A 19886-nucleotide genomic window follows, 5' to 3' on the forward strand; every position below is an offset into this window, starting at 1 on the left:
ATCCTGGGCTACACCATAAGACCAGAAAAAAGGGTGTACCTCTTTGTACAACTCTGGAAATGGGAAATGACAAACATGAACATAGTAACGTAACAGGAATGGAAATCACAGAGTTCCTAGATGTAGGATAAATTGTAAAGTTTGTATACATACAGAGTTAAGAGCCAGATGGTAGTGTGGATGAGTAAAAATGATTTAACTTCAGGGTAAGATCATGGACAATTGGGTTTTAAATTTTTCTATATGTGGCATCTAGAATACACTCAACATTTCATTGTTTTAAATACAGGGCCAGCAGACGGCTCCAGAGGTAGCACACTTGCTACACAAGAACCCAGAACCCCTGCAGATGGGTGTCAGTTTGACAAACTAGAGTCTTCAGGGAAGAGGACCTCAGCTGTGAAAATGCCTCCCTCACACGGCCTGTAGGCAAGTCTGTGCAGCATTCTTGATTAGTGACGATGTGGTGAGCCCAGCCCACGGTGCACCGTGCCACGCCTGGGCAGGTGGTCCTGGGGTGTATAAGAAAGCAGGCTGAGCAAGCCATGGGGAACAAGCCACTGAGCAGCACCCCTCCACGGCCTCTGCTTCAGTTTCTGCCTTTGGGTTCCTGCCTTGAGTTCCTGTCCTGCCTGACTTTCCTCCGTGATGGACTGTGACCTAGAAGGTGAAATCAACACCTCCCTTCCCAAGTTGATTTTGGTCGTGGTGTTCATCACAGCAACAGAAACCAAAGTACACTAAGGTGGGAGGAGAAAACAGACTCCACACGATTGCCACCCTCTGAGGTGTGCCATGGCAACAGCACGCACCATGCACATGCATGATACCGAAGGGTAAATAAAATAAAAAATTACACACCAGCGTTTCAGCAGTTATCAACACAAAACACAACAGTGGGCTAGTTTCAAGTCTGCAGTTCTTCCCAAGTGAGGAATATGTAAAGCAGTGGCTGGGTGCGGCGGGTGACACTTACGTCCTCATGGCCGTAGGTGCAGGCCAGATGCAGTGGAGTGTTCCCGTTGTTGTCCTGCACCTCGGTGCTGGCCTTGTAGTGCAGCAGCAGCAGCTGGCAGAGGAGAGAAGACAGCAGCTGAGCCCCACAGGGAACACGGGGCACCACAGCACCCACAAGTGCGTCCTTCCAGGGCCGGGGCCATGGTCAGATCTTAAACATTACACAGGCTGTGCACTCTTGGCCCTAAGTCCAAAATAGTATTTTCTTTCTTTTTTTCAGTGCTAGGGGAGAAACCTGAGGTCCCACCCATGATCGGCAGATGCTTCCTCACAGAGATTCATCCCCAACTCCCCAAACCTGAAAAGTGTTGAGCTTTTGGCATAACCCAAGTAGGAAATCCCATACCAGGTCTCATATGACAGAGGCATTGATACACGCCAAAGCAGAGGCACATTATAATACTTAGAACATTATACAAAATTACCTTTAGGCTATGTGCCCAATATTCCAAAATCCAAAAGGATCCAAAATCCAACACCCCAGCATTAAGGTTGGATCCTCAACCTGTACCTCTGTTAAAATTGTGCCATTGCAGGCTGGCAAGATGGCTAAGCAGATAAAGGCCCTTGCCACCAAGCCTGCCAATCTGAGTGCAATCCCTGGGACCCACATGGTGGAGGGAGAGAACAGATCCCAGCACGTTTTCCTTTGACCTCCACGTATGCACTGTGGCTCACACGCCTGCATGCATATGTGATACACATACACATTACGATATGCCATTGCTTCCTGTCAAAACAATGTTTAAAGAAAAATGTCTAGAACCCCACCCTTCCCTCCCTGAGATGATCGGGAAGTTTCCCATCTCGACCCATCTCCAGGGAGGTGGCTCGGCCCCCACGTTCCTTGTGCCTGGCAACAGTCGAGCCAGCACTGGAACGGTACATGGTACGGCCGTGACGTCAGTATACAGAGCAGAATCAACTGGCTGAGCAATGCTGCACACAACCCTCTGCTCACCGTCACACTCTGGAAGCCTTTCTGACATGCCAGATGGAGGGGAGTGGAGCCGTGATAGTCGGTGGCATTCACTATGGCTCCTTTGGAGACCAGGAAGTCAATGAGGGACGCCTGACCTGCAGACAGAAGGGCCTCTCAGCAGTGGAGGAAGCAGAGCAACTTCCGACTACAACACTAGCTTACTCTCGATGGCCCCGGCAGGAAACCCATCAGGAGACACATTCACAGACGTACAGGAGGCAGAGCACCAAAGACTCCAGTCACTGGGAAATCCCTATGAAGGGATCACACCCAAGTCGACTTCAACAGCAAATGGCAATGGACCAGGGGCTGGAGAGATGGCCCTGTGGTTAAGAGCACTGGTTGCTCTTCCAGAGGACCCCGGTTCGATTCCCAAGAATCACATGGTGCCTGGTGACATTTGTAACTAGTCCCCTAGTTTTGTGATGGAGTCTCACCACATAGCTCAAACTGGCCTTGAATTCATAATCCTCCTGCCTCAGCTTCCTGATTGGCTGAGATTACAGGTCTGCACCATCACACCTAGCTCAATATTGTCTTTCAAGACAGAGATAGGTGAACTCCAAACCACAATTCTGAGATTGTCTTAGCAGGTATTTCAGCCTGTCCTCACTGGCCAGGAGAGTCTTCAAGCCTAGGGAGCCCCATAAAATGCTCTCCCAGCCTGTGAGGTGGCACAGTGGCTAACAAGTTCAGGAAGACACTTGTGGGTCTTTCCCGCCCTGTGGGATGCGCCCACAACACAGCCCCTGCCAGTACCCCATCGGCTGGACCTCCACTGCCCCCTGGAGTATCAACCATCCTTTTGCCTCAGTACTTCGCAGGAGCCAGCCCAGCGTCACATACCACAGAGGGCAGCCACATGGAGGGGGGTCTGACCCCTGTCATCTCTGGAGAAAGGAGTGACAACTGATGGGTCATTCAACCTCCTGAAACAGAAAGAAGATGTGGAAAAACACAGCGGAGGGAGGCACGGCAAAGCCCCTCCCTGCCAGGCCGCACAAGACGGTGTCAAACCGGACGCCATCCGAGATGAGAGCCGTCCACACGGGGAAAGGATCAGGCAGAAGTGCCTCTCACTCTCCCGCGGGGTGAGGATCTGAGGCAGGCAGCTCTAGTGTCCTTCCCCACTGACCCCGTAGGCCTCAACACTACAAAACTGCCCACCAAGCATAATGGGAAACCAAACATAGTACCAGAAGAAACTGGCCCCCGCCCCCTCCCTCTTAAATCCCCTTGTGAGGCTCGGGCAGCATCTGCGCTGAGGATGTAGAAGAGGCAGGTGCCACCCTGGCTTTCTGTGCCCCCATGGCCCCTCTTACCCAGAGACGAGCTTCTCACAGTCCTCGCAGGAACAAAGCGGGTGGCACATCTTTTGCATGGTATCTTTGTCCTGGTCATCTTGGCTTAGAAGTCTTTCCACTTCTTTTTGGTTACCAGACGCAATGTGCTACAGGGGGCATCCCGAATACTATCAATGTTAAGGGATCATTTGCTTTCCAAGGAGTGGTTCTTTAGGTGTGGTTTTGGTTTGATTTAGCAGTACTTGTGACTGGACCCAGGATGTCACACGCACGAGGCAAGCACTCCATCATGAAGCTGCATCCTGGCCCTTCTGCTGATGAGACAGGATCTCAAGGCTTCTGCTGGCCTTGAACTCACTCTGTATATCACGCTGGCCTAGAATTTGTAAGCCTCCAGAGTAGCTGGGATGACAAGCCTGGATCACCGAGCCTGGCTTATTTTGTTATTAAAATAGGTCTCATTCTGTAGCTCAGGCTATTCTTGAACTCTGGTTTTGGGTTTTTGTTGTTGTTGTTGTTTTTTGCTTTTTTTTTTTTTTTTTTTTTTTGGTTGGATTGGTTTTCAAGATGGGGTTTCTCTGTGTAGCCCTGGCTGTCCTGGAACTCGCTCTGCTGGCCTTAAACTCACAGAGATCTGCCTGCCTCTGCCTCCCCAGATAGGATTAAAGGCTTAGCTGAGATTATTCTGTAATGGCTTGTTCTCTAGGACTGGCTTCAAGCCTGTCTGGGCAGATAGAGACACTGTGCTGGCGACTGAAATGAAGCCGGCCTGGGCGGACAGCTTTCACATTCAATTACTGTTTCTATAAATGCAGAGTCACATTTTTTTTAACAACCTAACAAAATTTCCAGAGTACTAAGAAGAGGCCCACAGTTCATCCAGAACCCCAGTGTGAATTTTGACACTTCATTAGCAAAAGCCTCAGCTGTGTGGGGGTGACACATGCCTTTAATCTGAGTGCTCAGGAAGCAGAGGCAGGAGAATCATGAGTTTAACTTCAGCATGGGTTGCATAGGTAGACCCTGTCTCAAAGCACCAAGGATGGAGAGCGTGGCTCAGCTCTGGAATACCTGTCTAGAACCCACCAGTAAGGGGCTGGACTGCGGCTCAGCTGCAGAGCACTTGCTTAGCATGTGCAAGGTCTTAGTTCAATTCCCAGCATCCGTGAAGGAAGCAGGAGAGAGGGGGACAGACAGACAGAGCCTCAGTGCTATCCCCATAGTAATCAAGTGGAGCCTAGGCTTCAGGGAAAGAAAACAGTTGCAATTAGCAGAAGGACCCACGGGCACACACACCCACGGGGCTTGGCCTCAGTGACTCACAGATGTACCCCCTCTATGGGCTCTCCCAGAAGCCTAAGAACATCAGCAGACTCCCAGAGAAGGTCCACTCTCTTGCAGCCCAAAGTGATGGCTAGAAACTGCCTCCTGAGCCTCCAAGGAGTCAGTGAGCATCTGAACAGGGAGCTTCCTGTGCTCTGGACCAAAGCCCCAGGGCATTAGATGCTGCACTCTCCGCTGAGGCCTACCACAAGAATGCTGGCTCCTTAGGTCCAGGAGAGGTATCAGCTCTATCAGGTACCAGGGAGAAGTTTCACTGAGCTGGCCTTGAATGATGGACAAAAGTTCTGAGGCCTGACAGCCACAGTGCACTGTGCATGGTAACCATACAGCACACGCCAGGAATGACAGGCAGAATTTCCTGCCACCCTCCCAGACAGAACAGAGATGAACCTCCCCTGGACTTTTACAGACACTGAAAGATGGGACAGTGTTCTCATATCTTTACCTTCAAAGATATCCTGGTGTCTTACCTTAAACAGGCAGTCAATGGGTGTTGACGTCATCTGGGACAGTAAGTTCATCCTCTGCTTGAGAAATAGTCTGTCACCAAATCCCTCAGCGTCCTGTGGTCATCACACATCACAGACTCTGTCACAGACCCTCCCCATAGAGAGCCCAGGCACAAGCCCTGCCACTGAACCCAGGAATGGCCTCCAGGGGCTCTCCCCAGCCCACATCTGCTCTCGGAGGTGAAGCACCCAGGAATGGCCTTCAGAGGCTCTCCCCAGCCCAGATCTGCTCTCGGAGGTGAAGCACAGATCCTCCTCAGCACAGAGTGGGAACCCTGGGAACTGAGCTCTGAAGACTGTGGTCCGGGGCAGCAAGGCCACAGGGTGAACAAAGTCATGTACGGGAGTGGAATGTGTCGTATACATGCCATCATTCTCCAGACTGAAGCCTGGCCTGCCCTACCTCCTCCCCTCTCGGCTTCCCTCCTAACGCCCGAATGGCCCGGCTCTGCCACTTTAAACAGAGCTGTGGACAGTACCACCTGACACACTAGCTTCTACTCCCGGGTGCTAAGCAGCAAGGGGAATCTTGTTTTGTGAATGTGCTCAGGAAAATGTCAGCCTAATTCACTGGGAGGAAATCTAGGGAGACATAGGGGCATGCTTGACAGATCTCTCACTTCCAATCACTTATTGCATTTCAAGGATCCACCTATATTAATTAATACACTCAGATCTTCCTATCAAAGGTAATGCTTACCTGGACAGAAAATACCTAGAAATTTGGGGCTGAGGAGATGGCTCAGTGGCTAAGAATGCGTGCTGCTCTTCCACAAGACCCGAGCTCAGTTCTCAGCACCCATATCAACTAGCCCACAACTACCTGTAAATCCAGCTGCAGGGAATCTGACGCCCTCTTCTGGCCTTACATGCATATGGACACACACATAAATATCTACACGCACACATATAAATAAAAATAAAATCTAAAAATCTAGAATTTATACTTTATCATTACTGTTACTACCCGACTGCTACAACGGCTGAAACTGTGTGCACGCAGGTAATGTTTGAGGTAAGACTTTCAATACCATGTTCTGTTTCACTGTGGGCTGGCTTTGTTCTGCAGTGCCAGGGCCTCGTTGTGTTAGCTAAAGCCTTGTTACTGAGAAGTGACCCCAACCTCTCACTGCAGAATTTGAAGCAAAGAGATTAACACTGAGTCTCACCCATCATTGGGGGATTCTAGGCAGGGGCTCTACCACTGAGCCACACCCCAAGACCCTCACTGGGGGATTCTAGGCAGGGGCTCCACCACTGAGCCACACCCCAGCCCCTCACTGGGGGATTCTAGGCAGGGGCTTTACCACTGAGCCACACCCCAGCCCCTCACTGGGGGATTCTAGGCAGGTGTTCTACCACTGAGCCACACCCCAGCCCCTCACTGGGGATTCTAGGCAGGGGCTCTACCACTGAGCCACACCCCAGCCCCTCACTGGGGGATTCTAGGCAGGGCCTCTACCACTGAGTCACACCCCAGCCCCTCACTGGGGGATTCTAGGCAGGGGCTCTACCTAGAGAGTGTGGTGAGAGCCACACTCTCAGTCTTGTGCCTATTTCACAAAATCACTCCTACCACAATGCTTCCATGCTTGCTTGGGCCCCTGGAACCAAATGGTACAATGACAAATTAACCACCTGGTTAATTTGGTGAGAGGTGAAGGAAGTTTGTTCCCGGATAGGTGATGCTGGAAACTCACAGTCCCCTGGCAACATGGTGGAACAAAGTTCTTCCTTTAGATGTCTCTAAGTTCTGACTAGGATATGGATGAAGCCAACAGTGCCTCAGGGGAAGGGTCATTTCCAGGGTCTTCTCTCAAGCATCATCCCTCATGCCTGCCCACCTCCAGTGAGGACTAACTAATGTGACACACAAATCCTGCCAGGACCTCAGGAGGAGCCATCTCTGTCCCCAGCTGCCTCATGCTATATAAAGCCCCAGCAATCTGCTTTGTACGCTGACTGACAGCTGAGTAGCTTAGGGCCAGAGAAACATCAAAGGCACTGTCCAACAGGTCAAACAGGGCTCTCTTCTCAAATCTAGGGTGCCTACTGAAGAACAGTGCTGAAAGGCGGAGCTCCCGGGACTAAATCTACAGGGAAGAACAAGTGCTCGGAGAAGCCACACAACCCAGAGGCTCACGGGAAATGAGTGGATACCATGACCAGGAGCTTGGAGCTGGGCATGGTGGTGTATACTGACATTTCAGCTCAAGGTCCTCCAGCCTAAGCCAAGAGATCTGCCCTCCAAAACCAAGGGTTCAGGATATGGCTCAGAGCCTAGCATGCCTAAGGACCAAGTCCCACCCCCAGTACCACCTTTCCAAAACCAAAAAGGCCAACAAGAAAGCAAAGCACACCAGGATCATGGAAAAAGGAGGCAGGGAAATAAAATTTTAAAAATTAGATATCTAGAGCTGGAGAGATGGCTCGGTGGTTAGGAGCACTGGCTGCTCTTCCAGAGGTCCTGAGTTCAATTCCCAGCACCACATGAAGGGGCCCCCAATGCCCTGTAACTCCGGTTCCGGGGACCCAGCACCCTTTTCTGCCTTTTCATGAACCTGCACACACTTAGCATACATAGACACACACACACACACACACACACATAAATAAAAATTTTGAAAAACAGTAGGCAAGGGGTCCATTTATTTCAAGGTTCTCTGCCTTGATCCTGATGTATTTGTTTCTGTATTTGTTTCTGGAAAGCTGAAGTCTCCATTTATGAACAGCCTAAGGATGCCTGTGGCCAGCTCAAGTTTCATGACACTCTGGAGAGGAAATTTCTGTGAAACCACGTTGTTACATGGAGCTGATAGTGAAACCAGTCCAACTGACTGATATGCAGAAGCCCCACCTGCCACATGGAGAGATACGCATAGGCTCTCTTGCCAGGGAAATGGTATCACCATGTTCCTGTTGGCTGCATACATTCCTACTCAAACTCCATGACCTAAAAACAAGGCTGCAGTCTGTCCTTACAGACAGAGTCCCATGTGGTGCCACAAAAGACAAGGACACCACAGCACCACCTGGGTCAGCAGGCCAAGCAAGGTAAAGATGCATCTCATCTGATGGGCCTGACTTGCTCAATACCCAGGGCATAGTGTTTTTTTTTTTTTTAATACAGGATCTTACTGTATGTAGCTCAGGCTGAGCTCAAACTCACTGTCCTCTTTGCTTATTTTCTTTATATGTACCTTATTTTTCTTTTTCCTATGCCTTCTGATTCAGCGTCTCACAGTTTAGCCCATGCTGACATGGAACTCACTATGTGACCAAGCCAGCTGCAAACTCACAGCAATCCTCCTGCCTCAGCTTCCTAAGTACTGGGATTACAGCCATGCACCACCATGCCTGCTCAACTCTTCATTTTACTGACTTCAGTGTGAAGATTTCCCTACTAAGTTTTACCATTTATCTGTCTCCATGTAGTAAAACAGGCCAACAAGTGGTGAAACCTTGGCTTAAGACTCAAAATTTACATAGGAACAACATCTCTCTCTCTTTCTCTTTCTCTCTCTCTCTCTCTCTCTCTCTCTCTCTCTCTCACACACACACACACACACACACACACACACACACACACACACACACACACACACACACACACACACCAAAGCTCACCGACCAACCAAGGAGCAATAGTAAGGCCACTGAGTCCTCAAATTGCACACATCAATTATCATTTCTTGCCTATCACCCCCATGATATCCAGACTCGCCATATCTGGCTTCCTTTCCCACACTGCTTCTTTAGATGACAGGGTTAATGAAGCGGGATATGAACAGTGTAAATCCCACTGTTCACACAGCAGCTCTCACAATCAATTAGAGGCTTAACGACCAGTTTCCTGAGTGGTTCTCGAGCTTCATAACTGTTAAGACAGCTGAGAATCCAGTCTTGGAAGACCAGAAAGAACCCCATCCAGCCCTTCAACCCCAGCTCTCTGTAACGCTCAGTCAAAGGTGCCCCCAGTGGCCACAGAGAGAGGGCAGGTCAGCAGGGAGAACTTACAGGCGGCTTCGTAGAGAGACTTCCTTGCCGGATGTATTCGATCGCAGCCTCAACCGAGGTCAGGCAGTAGCCCAGCTCATCTTTGGCGGAGCTGCTAAATCTGAAGTTTTTGATGTAACTCAAATTTGCCATCCTGACCAAAAGAAGAAAAAGCAGGTTATCATTGCATAGTTAATACTTAAAAAACAAACAAAAATGCTATTGACTTGGATGGATGTTAAAGATCTCCATCAAGTCTATTCACTAGGGTGGGAGTATAATGTCTGCTATTCCCTCGATCCCACTGCAGATATGTGTACAATTAGGACAAGAAAAACTCCTTGTTACTTTCCTGGAAAAGGCTAGCTACTAGAAAGTTGATGTGGTAGTTTGAACAAGAATGGTCCCCACAGGCTCACACATTTGAATGACTGGCCTATGGTTAATGGAACTGTTTGGGGAGGATTAGGAGGCGTGGCCTTGTTGGATTAGGTGGGCCTCTTTGGAGGTGTGTCACTGGGGGTGAGCTTTGAGGTTTCGAAAACCCAAGCCAGGCCAAGCTTGCTCAGACATGCTTGCTCTCTGTCTCTCTGTCTCTGTCTCTGTCTCTGTCTCTCTCTGCCTGAAGCTTACAGATCATGTGAGCTCAGCTATTGCTCCAGCATCTTGCCTGCCTGCTTGTCACTATGTTCTCTGCCATGATGATCATGGACTGACCCTCTGAAACTGTAAGTCAGCCCCCAGTTAAATGCTTCCTTTTATGTTGCCTCGGCCATCATGTCTCTTCACAGCAACAGAACAGTGACTAAGACAGCTGATTATTGGGGTTTTGGGTTGGGGTTTTGCAGAGAAGTTTTCACTATGTAGCACTGGCTGTCCTGGAATTTGCTATACAGACCAGGCTGGTCTCAAACTCTCAGAGATCCACCTGCCTCTGCCTCCTGAGTGCTGGGATTAAAGGGATGCACCACCACAGTCTGGCTAGAAGCAAATGGTTAGAAAGTGAATTATGGTTTCCTGTGAGAGAAAGAGCTAGTATCTGCTTCCTCAGCAATGGACCAGTAACATACTTCACAAGGTGAAACAGAAGCTCTCTGGGCCTCAGTTTCCCCATCTATCCATTGAAGGGAGCCACCCCTGATGGATGGAGGGGAGAGACAATACTTGCTCCAAAGGCATCTTTGCTTATAGTCACCCCAAAAATATAGAACACAGCACAACCAGATTTTAAAGTATTTTACACTAGGCAGAGTAGGTAACTCCTGTAAGCCCAGAACTCAGGGGCTGAGGCAGGAAAATCAAGAGTTGGAGGTCAGCCTGGGCTACAGAAGAGACCCTGCCTGGAAGGAGCCTACAGAAGGAAACAATATTTTAATAACAACAAAATGTTACCAGTTAGGGATCTCTGTTTTCACAAGCAGATACAACAGGACAGAGAGAAGATCATCGGCACACATGGTCTCCAAATTCACTGCAGGGAAAGAAGGTCCGCAGCCACCATGAGATACAAACGGAAGAAGGGATGTATAACCTCTCCTCCACCAACCAAGACGCAAGGCCACACTCCAGTAAAATCACAGGCCAGGCACAACACTGCCGTCTCCTTGACAGATGTCTGATGCAGCGGCACACGCCTCTCATCCCAGTTTCCGGCAGTCTCAGGCAAGAGGATCCTGAGTTCAAGGCCAGTCTGAGCTAAATGGTGAGGCCAACCAGGACTACATAGTGAGAGCCTGTCTTAAAAAATAAAAAGAAAGCTGGGGCAGTGGTGGTGGCTCACACGTTTAATTCCAGCACTCGGGAGGCAGAGGCAGAAGGATCTCTGTGAATTTGAGGCCAGCCTGGTCTACAGAGTGAGGTACAGGAAGGCCAGGGCTATACAGAGAAACCCTGTCTCAAAAACAAAACCAAAAACAACCCAAAAAACATTAACTAATGTTTTAATTACATTAATTAATTAAAAAGAAAAAGCTGGGTGAGCTGGCACACACTTATCATCCCGCCAATGGGTGAGCTGAAGCCAGCCTGTGCTACATCATATGACCCTGTCTCAAAACATCAACAACAAAACCTAACTAACTAACTAAGTAAAAGCCAACCAGCACAAAAAGAACAGACCACGGGTGTCCTGGTCACCTCTGCCACCCAGTGTCCTCTCCGAGAACCACAGACGTGGGCCGCCCACGCCCACGCACCTCCCTGCTGCTGCCACTGCTTGATCATCCTACTCAGGATTCTTTGGGAATCGTTCTTCAACTATAGCCTAAATTCTTCTTCGCTTCCTTTGTCTTAATTTTCTCTTTAGCAGTGCTGTGCTGGAACTCGGGTGCAGGGCTCATGAACACTCGGCAAGAGCTCAACCGCTGAGCGACAACCCCCAACCCCTCCTTTACATTTACCCTGGAATTTTTTGTTTTTATTTTAGTTCAACACGAGGTGAGGTAGCCTAACAGACAGGTGAACCCCCAAGCCCACACTCATCCTGGCGGAACTGAAGCAGCGGCTTCTCTCGGGATTTGCTAAGCTAATCCTATCTAGCCTGCTCCCCAGGGCACACTCTCCATGCAACTGCCTTGGCGGGGCTCCTCCTATGGACCTTCACGTCTGCACATCTGCCTGTGAGCATCTGCTGCCTCGCCCCGGCCGCCCGGCCCTTCCCAGCACCAACCTCTTTGGCTGGGAGACTGTGTCATGAGCTGCACCACCCTCTGCAGGCACAGCAGCTTCTGCTGTGGGGATGTGCACTTGTTCAGCTGGCCCAGCTCTCTCTTTGCCCGCGGGATGTTGAAGCTGTGATGTGGAAAATGGAAACTTCAGGCTCCAGCAGAGGACCCAACTGTTCTTGCCTTGGTCATATACCTGCTTAGACATTTCTTACAACCTTGAGGAATGACCAACGGAAACAGACCGAGAAGTACTGTGACCCAGGTGGGTGGCATTCCATTCAGGTTTGCAGATGCCAGGGCTTCACTAGAAATTTGGAAAAGCAAAACTCCAGAAGCCTGGTCTAGAGGTGCTGGCCTGTGACCGTAGCACTCGGGAGGCTGAAGCAGGAGGGTTACAATTTCAGTGCTGGTGTGGATTATACAAGGAGCTGCTATCTCAAAAAGTCTAGGCTGGAGATGTTCTTGCAGTTGAGTTTGATCCCAGCACCCACAGTGGGCTAACAGCTGCCTGTGACTCCAGCTCCAGGCAGGTCCAACTGCTCGGGCCTCTGAGGGCACCTGCACTCATATACACAGCCCTACACAGAAAGACATATCTACACATAATTCAAATGATACAATTTTAAAGATTTTATTTATTTATTATGTATACAATATTCTGCCTGTATGTATGCCTGCAGACCAGGGATGACACCAGATCTCATTACAAATGGTTGTGAGCCACCATGTGGTTGCTGGGAATTGAACTCAGGACCTCTGGAAGAGCAGTCAGTGCTCTTAACCCATGAGCCATCTCTCCATCCCAATACAATTTTAAAACAGGGCTGGAGAGATGGCTCAGAGGTTGAGAGCACTGGCTGCTCTTGCAGAGGACCCAGATTTGATTCCCAGCACCCACACAGTGGCTCACTGCTGGCTGTAACCCTAATCCCAGGAACTCCAATGCCCTCTCCTGGCCTTCAAGGGCACTGCACAGGTGTGTGCACATACAAATTAAATTAAAGTGAAGGAAAAAAATTTTAAATGGCAACAAAAATAATAATTTTTAAAACTTTAATAAAACCCGAAGATGGAAATACCTCAAGAGTGAGAAGAGGCTTACACATCAATACTTCAGATATATTTACCCTAATGAAACTTAACTGGGTAGTGAGAGCCCCCGTGGCTAGGTTCTCTCAGACTAGCAGGTGAGGGCAGAGGCCTCCACGTGGGACCCAGCTGAATGAGTCACATGTCCATCTGGGGACTTTAGCTCCCACCCAGGTGGCACACTGGCGCACAAACACAGGAGAGGATGGTTATAAGACAGTCATGGGTCATCTGTCATCAGCCGTCTGTCATCAGTTGGGAGCGAGTGCACAGCTCCTCAATTGTAAGAGCGAGTCAGCGGCCACCTCTGCCGCTGAGAAGCCCTGCCAAAGTCGTTGAGGGGAGAAGATGGATCCCCAGCTGCCAAGCACCCTAAACTTCTGAAGCCATGGGAATTCTTACCTGAACTCAGGTTTCACACCAATGTCTTTCTGCTGAATATCTTGAAGGCTTCTTGTGATTTTGTTAAAGGCAGCATCCTACAGATTTGAGCAAAGCTTCAAATTAAGATTTTTGTTGTTTGTTTTGAGTCAGGATCTCTCTACATAGCCCTGGCTTTCCTGGAACTCGACATGTAGACCAGGCTGGCCTTGAACTCTCAAAAATCTGCCTGCTTCTGCCTCCTGAGTGCTGGAATTAAAGGCATTACAATTTGTTTTAAACTGTATGTGTGTGTCCTGTGTCTGTGCATGAGACACAGGTATCCACAGAGGCCAGAAGAAGGTGTTAGATCTCCCACACCTGGAGTTGTAGGGGTTGTGAGCCCCCCTCCACGGGGGCTAGGAACCAAACTCACGATCTTGGCAAAAGCAGCGTGCGCTCTTAACTGCCGAGCCATCGCTCCAGCCCCAAAGATTTCCAATTTCTCAGGATAAGGCTCTCATCCTGGAGAACAAAGATTGCAAACTTACCTCGCTCGCCTCCATGGTCCCCACGTACTTAAAGATCAGGTCGTAAATATCATGGTGGACGTATATCTGTGGAACCAACAGACGCAGGCTTGGGATGTGTACCAGGTGACAGAGAGTCTCCCAGCCACTGCCTTCCACTCTCTGCTTACCTCTACTGCCTGCTTCATCAGGTTCATCTGGGCCTCCTGCTTTGCAAGAACCTTCTAGAATTCAAGAGAAACCCTGGTTGAGAGTTTGGATCTGCACCTGTGCAGACTGCTGTTGTTTTGCGTAGCTATCTGCTTACCAGGTGAGAGTCTCTGAGAAGATGCTGGAGGCATTTGGTGTAGAGAGCATTTACGGAGTCCTGGGCAACACAGAACAGAGAGAGGAGACCCTTCTTACCACAAAAGCCCGAGTGGGTAACACGTCCAAGGATGACAGGTTCTAGGCCACACGTGAGCTTTGCCAAATCATCTTTTGAAACTGATGTTCAGCTCTTTAAGATTACAGTTTTGATTTAGAATGTGACATGGCATGTGACGGGGGACGGTGTCAGAGGACAGCTTTCAGGACTCTGCTCTCTCCTTCCACCATGTGGGTCCAGGGGTCCACACACTGCCGGCTTGGTGGCACGCGCCTTTAGCAGCTGAGACATCTTGTCAGCCCTCAACGTTTTAACGTATTTACGTGTTTACATATTTGTGTGTGCATGCCACAGCACCCAGGAGTGCAAAGGTCAGAGGACAGGGGTCAGAGGACGGCCTCGGGTGTCAGGTCTCACCTCTGCCTTGCTAGAGGCGGGGCCTCTCTTGCTGTTTGCCACTGTGCTGTGGACTTCGGGCTAGCAGGCTTACACGATTTGGGAGGATTCTCCAGCCTCCCCCTCCCACCCCTCTCCTACGCATATTGTGATTACAGACACGTGCCACTGTGTCCAGCTTTGATGTGGGGTCTGGGGATCTGAACCCCAGCTGTCTGTCTTGCATGGTGAGCATTTCTACCCACTGAAGCCTTCTCCTGCCTCTTAACTTTTTTTTAAGGTGTGTCTGGGGGAAAAGTTCCCCTTGGTGTTAACATTAGCTGGCAACCGGAAGTGGGGGTTTCGTTTCTTTATGATACTCATTTTTAGACTTCTCTAAGATGTTTCACTTCCTAAAGGACTTTATGCTACTTGCATAGTAAAAACATTTTGTTGGTGGTGGGTTTTTTTGTTTTTTGAGACAGGGTTTCTCTGTGTAGCCCTGGCTGTCCTGGAACTCACTCTGTAGACCAGGCTGGCTTTGAACTCACAGAGATCCCCCTGCCTCTGCCTCCTGAGTGCTGGGATTAAAGGCCTGTGCCACCACATTTTTAACATAACTCCCAGCCATGGAATGGTACCCAGTCGAATTCTGGAGCACACGGAACAATCAATAGCTCCGGAGCGAGAGCCGCCAGGCGGACGGAACAAGACCAGCTACTAACTATGTGGTGACGGAGACTCTTTCGTTCACACTCTCGGAATGCCCGCTGGAAAGAGGCGATGTTCTTGTCAAATCTCTCTGAGTGTCTTCCCAAAAATTCTCTCACATCTTCAATGGTTTTCAGGGGGAAATGATCTGAGGGTGCCGAAGGTTCTTCTGAAAGAGAGACGGAGGGTCAAGCTAGCTAAAGTTTTCACTGTTTCCTGACTGATGGGGAGTGGGGGTCACATCCTTTCCCTTGTTCCAGAAGGGTCTAGAGCCCCAGGTTCCAAGAAAGGATGGCCAGGGACCAGGGAAGAAGGTAAGGGAATGTCCACATTTCAAAATACTGCCCAAGAAAACAGCTCAGTTGAAGGAGATCCTGGAGCCCAGAAAGCTATACTAGGACTTTTCAGGGGACAAAATCACATTAATCTGTGACTCTAGGTGTGACCCATGGGGCTAAGGAGAAGCCAATTCCTGGCAATTCAAGCTTCAGGGTGCATTTGGCACAGGGACTGTGCCGTTTCCCGGGGCAACTAAACAATCCACTAAACCCAGTGAGCTCTCAGCGAGACAACCGTGCAGCCGGCTTAATAACACCACAAAGTTAAACCCGAGGCTGAGGCCCCGACGCAAAGCCAGGGCTCCGGCTCTGCACAGCTCCAGGGACAAGCCTCGCCCCAGGCTGATCACAGAAGTGGTGAGGCCTCTGTGAACGGCACCACCTATCATACCTGATACGGCAGCCTCATTCCACATCACCTCAGCAAGGGAAGCCTTAGCTCACATCCCAGAGGGAATTTTTATAAAGTTATGCAGGTCTCTAGTGGGCTCTTTGATATTTTGTGTGTGTGACATTCAAGCTTTTAACAGCTTCGTGAGGGGGCAGGAGGAGCGCACACAGACTTTTCCTGGGGAGGGGGGGTGGGGAGGGCGTTCCTCCCTCGGTACCTGAAGTCTCTCTCTTCTCCAAAGGATGCGCGATGCAGAGGATGCTGAAGCTCTCTTCTTTTTCATTGTAGAAAGTCTCTTCAAAGAGGATGGGCACAGAGAGAAGACAAGCAAAACCAGCTCCTAGCTTAATCCTGTTTCCTTCAATGAGGACATCCTAGAATCAAGAAAACATGACTGGACCAGCCGGGGGTGGCGGGCACAGAGACCCCTTGGAGCCTCCTCCCAAAAGGTCCTTGGGTAGGGCCTGTGCCTCCACCCCAGTGTGGATCAGTTGGACACCTGGCTAGGAAGCAAGAAACAGATGGGTGAGAAAATTTGTGACAGTTATGTGTCAGGCGTCATGAGCCACAGGGAAGCCAACTGCCTGAGCAGGTTTACAGATAATTGTCACCCTCCCAGATCTGCCACAGTACCCAAAAGCCCCAGATGCTCAGGCCCTGAGATCAAACTGCAGATCAACTCCAGTGAGAAGAGTAGTTATGGCGGCTTGAACTTCCGAAACATGCATTCATTAGGGGGAATGGGGCCAGTTGAGTGCAAATGAAAAGTCTACCTCTTAGACTCTACCTGCTTCCATTAAAAAGCAAACAAACAAAAAATCATACACATAGCTGGACATGGGGGCTCATGCCTATAATCTCAATACTTAGGAGGCAGAGGCAGGAGGATCATGAGTTCCAAGCCAGTCCAGAAAATACAGCAAAACCCTGTCTGAAAAATATATATGGGTTAGGCTTGGTAGCATATACCTTTAATCCCAGCACTTGGGAGGCATAGGCAGGCTGATGTCTGTGAGTTCAAGGCCCACCTTATCGAGGACTATGGGGGTCCAGCCCCTCGACAGTCCCCTCCCAGGGTCCGGGAAGAATCTACAACCAGCTGATAATTAATCTTTAATGAGAAGAAATGAATCTATGTACACGAAACTCCTTAGTTCATATACTTTATTGTTCTGAGTCAGTTCTCTCTCTACACAGCTTCTATTCTGCTCTCATGCCTAGCTCCTTTCTTGCCTGATTTCTCTATATTTATCTACTGTCCCCTCTAGGTTCTTTCTTAATTCCTTCATCTAGTTCTGTCCCTTCTAGGTTCTCATCTATCTAGTTCTTTCCCCTATCAGCTCCTCTCCTGTCTCCTTCTCTCTCATCTGGCTCTTCCTCATCTTGTTCTTCCCCATCTGGCTCTTCCTCAACTTCCATCTCATTCCTCTAGTCCTCTCTTTTAGGCCTTCAATCTAGTTCTTCCCCATCTCAATTTGTTTCTCTCAAGTTCTTACCCATCTAGTTCTTCCATTCTCTTTTCTCTTCTCTCTCTCTTGTGCCCTGGAAGTCCTGGTCTATAAAGCCAGTCTTCCAGGGTCAAACGAGGGGTGATAAGAATCACATTGAGAGGCAATAGTGACCAATGGGGAAATGAATTAACTAAAGGCTGAATTCAGGTAATATCTAAGAAGAGGGCTCTTATGTGCTCAACTATAATCTTTGATTGGTAGAAAGTGTTAAGAATCTATAAGTTGCTAGGTCAATGGGAGAAAATAAAACTGTCTTTTTTCCTGTGACTCGAATTTGTCCAAGCTATCTGCCGTTTTTCTGCAGGGTGGGGGAAAGTGTGCTCAGTCGCTAGGCAACCTGTGTACAGCTAGATGCCTCTGGTGATAGTTAAAGAGAGAGGGAGATCTGGAACTGGAGGTAAGGTTTGGGAAAGGAGGAAGTAAGGCTTAATTGGCACATCCGCCAGGCCTTCTCAAGCAGGTAGCCTGGATGCTTAAGTCTGTTCTTAGAGAGTACAGAGGTATCTCTGATAAGGTACTTTCCTCCATCTGGGGATGGACCTGGCCGGATGCTGCTAGTGATAATACAGGGAGGCTTGAACTGAAGTTCTGGCTGAGCATAGCTGTCAGCACAGAAGGTTATTGAAATATTCCTAGATGTGGTTAGATAAGGAGTTAGTGGTCTATAAAGTTGGTAAGGCTGTAAGAAAGGAGGATCCAAGCTGAATTGTGTAAAGCTATTACTTAACGTCCACCTGACCTAGGTGGTGTCTCCTTGTGGAATTTACCTTAAATCAGGAGACTAGCACGTGGACTGTTATTACTGCTAGTCCTTGAAAGTGGCTAAGGGAGATAATCTGATTCCAGAGAAAGCCTTTCCTGAGGCTGTTCTCCAAATACTTGGAATGTGTATGCCCAGACAGTGATCAGTCCACACTGTTAGCCCTTCTTAGGGAAAAGTCAATTGGGAAAACTATGAAGGCACACATGATTTTCATAACAGAATACAGCTGATATATAACAAGCCAAGTAACACCAAAAGCTCCTTGGGATTTGGCTTCCTCTGGAGGAATTCCCTGATTCCTCCAGGTAGTGACTTTGCCATAACCAGCTGAGTTCTTATGATATTCCTGCGGCCCGCAGCACCACCTGATATACAGAGTGATTTCCAAGCCAGCCAGGGCTACAAACTGAGATCCTGTCTTGAAAACAAACAAACAAAAAACAAAACAGCCACAACAAAAGAAATAGCCCAATGAGATACAGACCTGAGAAGGGGTATACCCGGGACCCCCAACATACAGGTAGATGACTCCCTTTGGCTGAGAGAGGGAGGGAGGGAGGGAAGGAGGGAGGGAAGAACTCCAGCCCCAGGCCACGTTCCATGGCAGAGTCTAGGTCCTATTCACTATTACCATGGCCTCCTGTCTCAAAGGCCCCCTAACAAAGGCAGGGGTCCCATAACCCCCTTCAAAAGCTGCTATGTACATATAGGAATCAACATCTGATGCTAACGATGTGAAAGGCTGAGAAACGGGGCTATTTTGCCTCTAGTCTGTCCCACCCCTCATCAACCCTGAGCCACCCGAGAAATGAGTACCTTTCCATCTAAGGTCTGAAAGTGTCCCTCGGTGGGCACCAAAACGTAGGACTCGAACTGGTAAGAGGACTGAACGCTGCTGGGCAGGCTTCCTCTACAGGGCACCAAGACCTGGAAAACAAAGGAGGAGCAGCGCTAGACAGAGAGCGGTGTGACTTCTGCAATGTCGCCAAAGAGGCCCACCTGTCATGCTGGGGACCTGCGGAGGGATGCCAGCACCACTTGGAAAGCGGCCCGGTTAAGGCTGGAGGCAGCTTGTTTTGATTGACAGCAAACGCTCTTGCTCTCTGAACCATCTCACTAGCCCTAACTTGTTTAATTTTTCTTTCTTTCTTTTTCCTCTCCTTCCTTCTTTTTTTAAAATTTTTTTTTGAGACAGAGTCTCTCTATTATGTAGCCCTGGCTGTCCAGGAACTTACTCTGAAGCCCAGGCTGGCCTTGAACTCACAGAGATCTGCCTGCCTCTGCCTCCCAGTGCCAGGATTAAAGGCATGCGCCACCACTCCCAGCTCAATTTATTTAATTTCTAATATGTAAAAGCAGACTAGAAAACAATGTAGTGAGCCCCAGATGTCCTTTATCCAGCGCAAAAATTAGGAATTTACTGGCCAGTCATGTGTTATTTCTATTTATCCCCAAACGCTGGGTTATTTTGAAGAAAAATCCCAGAAAATTACATATGGCAGAGAAGTGACTCATCCATATATATTTCTGAACATAAAGCTTCTCTTAAGAAACAGAACCGGGGGCTGGAGAAACGGCTCAGTGTTTAAGAGCACATAATTATGCTCTTGCAGAAGACCTGGGTTCAGGTCCC

The 19886-nt window shown here is 49.1% G+C and overlaps 1 protein-coding gene across 1 annotated transcript in view; it reads right to left on the bottom strand.

Moving 5' to 3' along the window:
- The window catches only part of Ankrd27 (ankyrin repeat domain 27), a 52165-nt gene that overhangs the window by 18848 nt on the left and 13431 nt on the right, over positions 1–19886 (bottom strand). The window contains exons 3-17 of the mRNA XM_006985015.4: positions 19070–19180; positions 16197–16353; positions 15265–15419; positions 14105–14164; positions 13968–14021; positions 13819–13884; positions 13310–13386; positions 11821–11942; positions 10545–10623; positions 9174–9306; positions 5118–5210; positions 3322–3449; positions 2846–2928; positions 1979–2094; positions 977–1069 (exon numbers count right to left, since the gene is read on the bottom strand). Coding sequence (XP_006985077.1) covers positions 977–1069; positions 1979–2094; positions 2846–2928; positions 3322–3449; positions 5118–5210; positions 9174–9306; positions 10545–10623; positions 11821–11942; positions 13310–13386; positions 13819–13884; positions 13968–14021; positions 14105–14164; positions 15265–15419; positions 16197–16353; positions 19070–19180 — 1527 coding nt within the window. The remainder of the gene's footprint in view (positions 1–976; positions 1070–1978; positions 2095–2845; positions 2929–3321; positions 3450–5117; positions 5211–9173; positions 9307–10544; positions 10624–11820; positions 11943–13309; positions 13387–13818; positions 13885–13967; positions 14022–14104; positions 14165–15264; positions 15420–16196; positions 16354–19069; positions 19181–19886) is intronic.

This window comes from Peromyscus maniculatus, chromosome 1 (assembly GCF_049852395.1).
Source record: "Peromyscus maniculatus bairdii isolate BWxNUB_F1_BW_parent chromosome 1, HU_Pman_BW_mat_3.1, whole genome shotgun sequence".
NCBI lineage: Eukaryota > Metazoa > Chordata > Mammalia > Rodentia > Cricetidae > Peromyscus > Peromyscus maniculatus.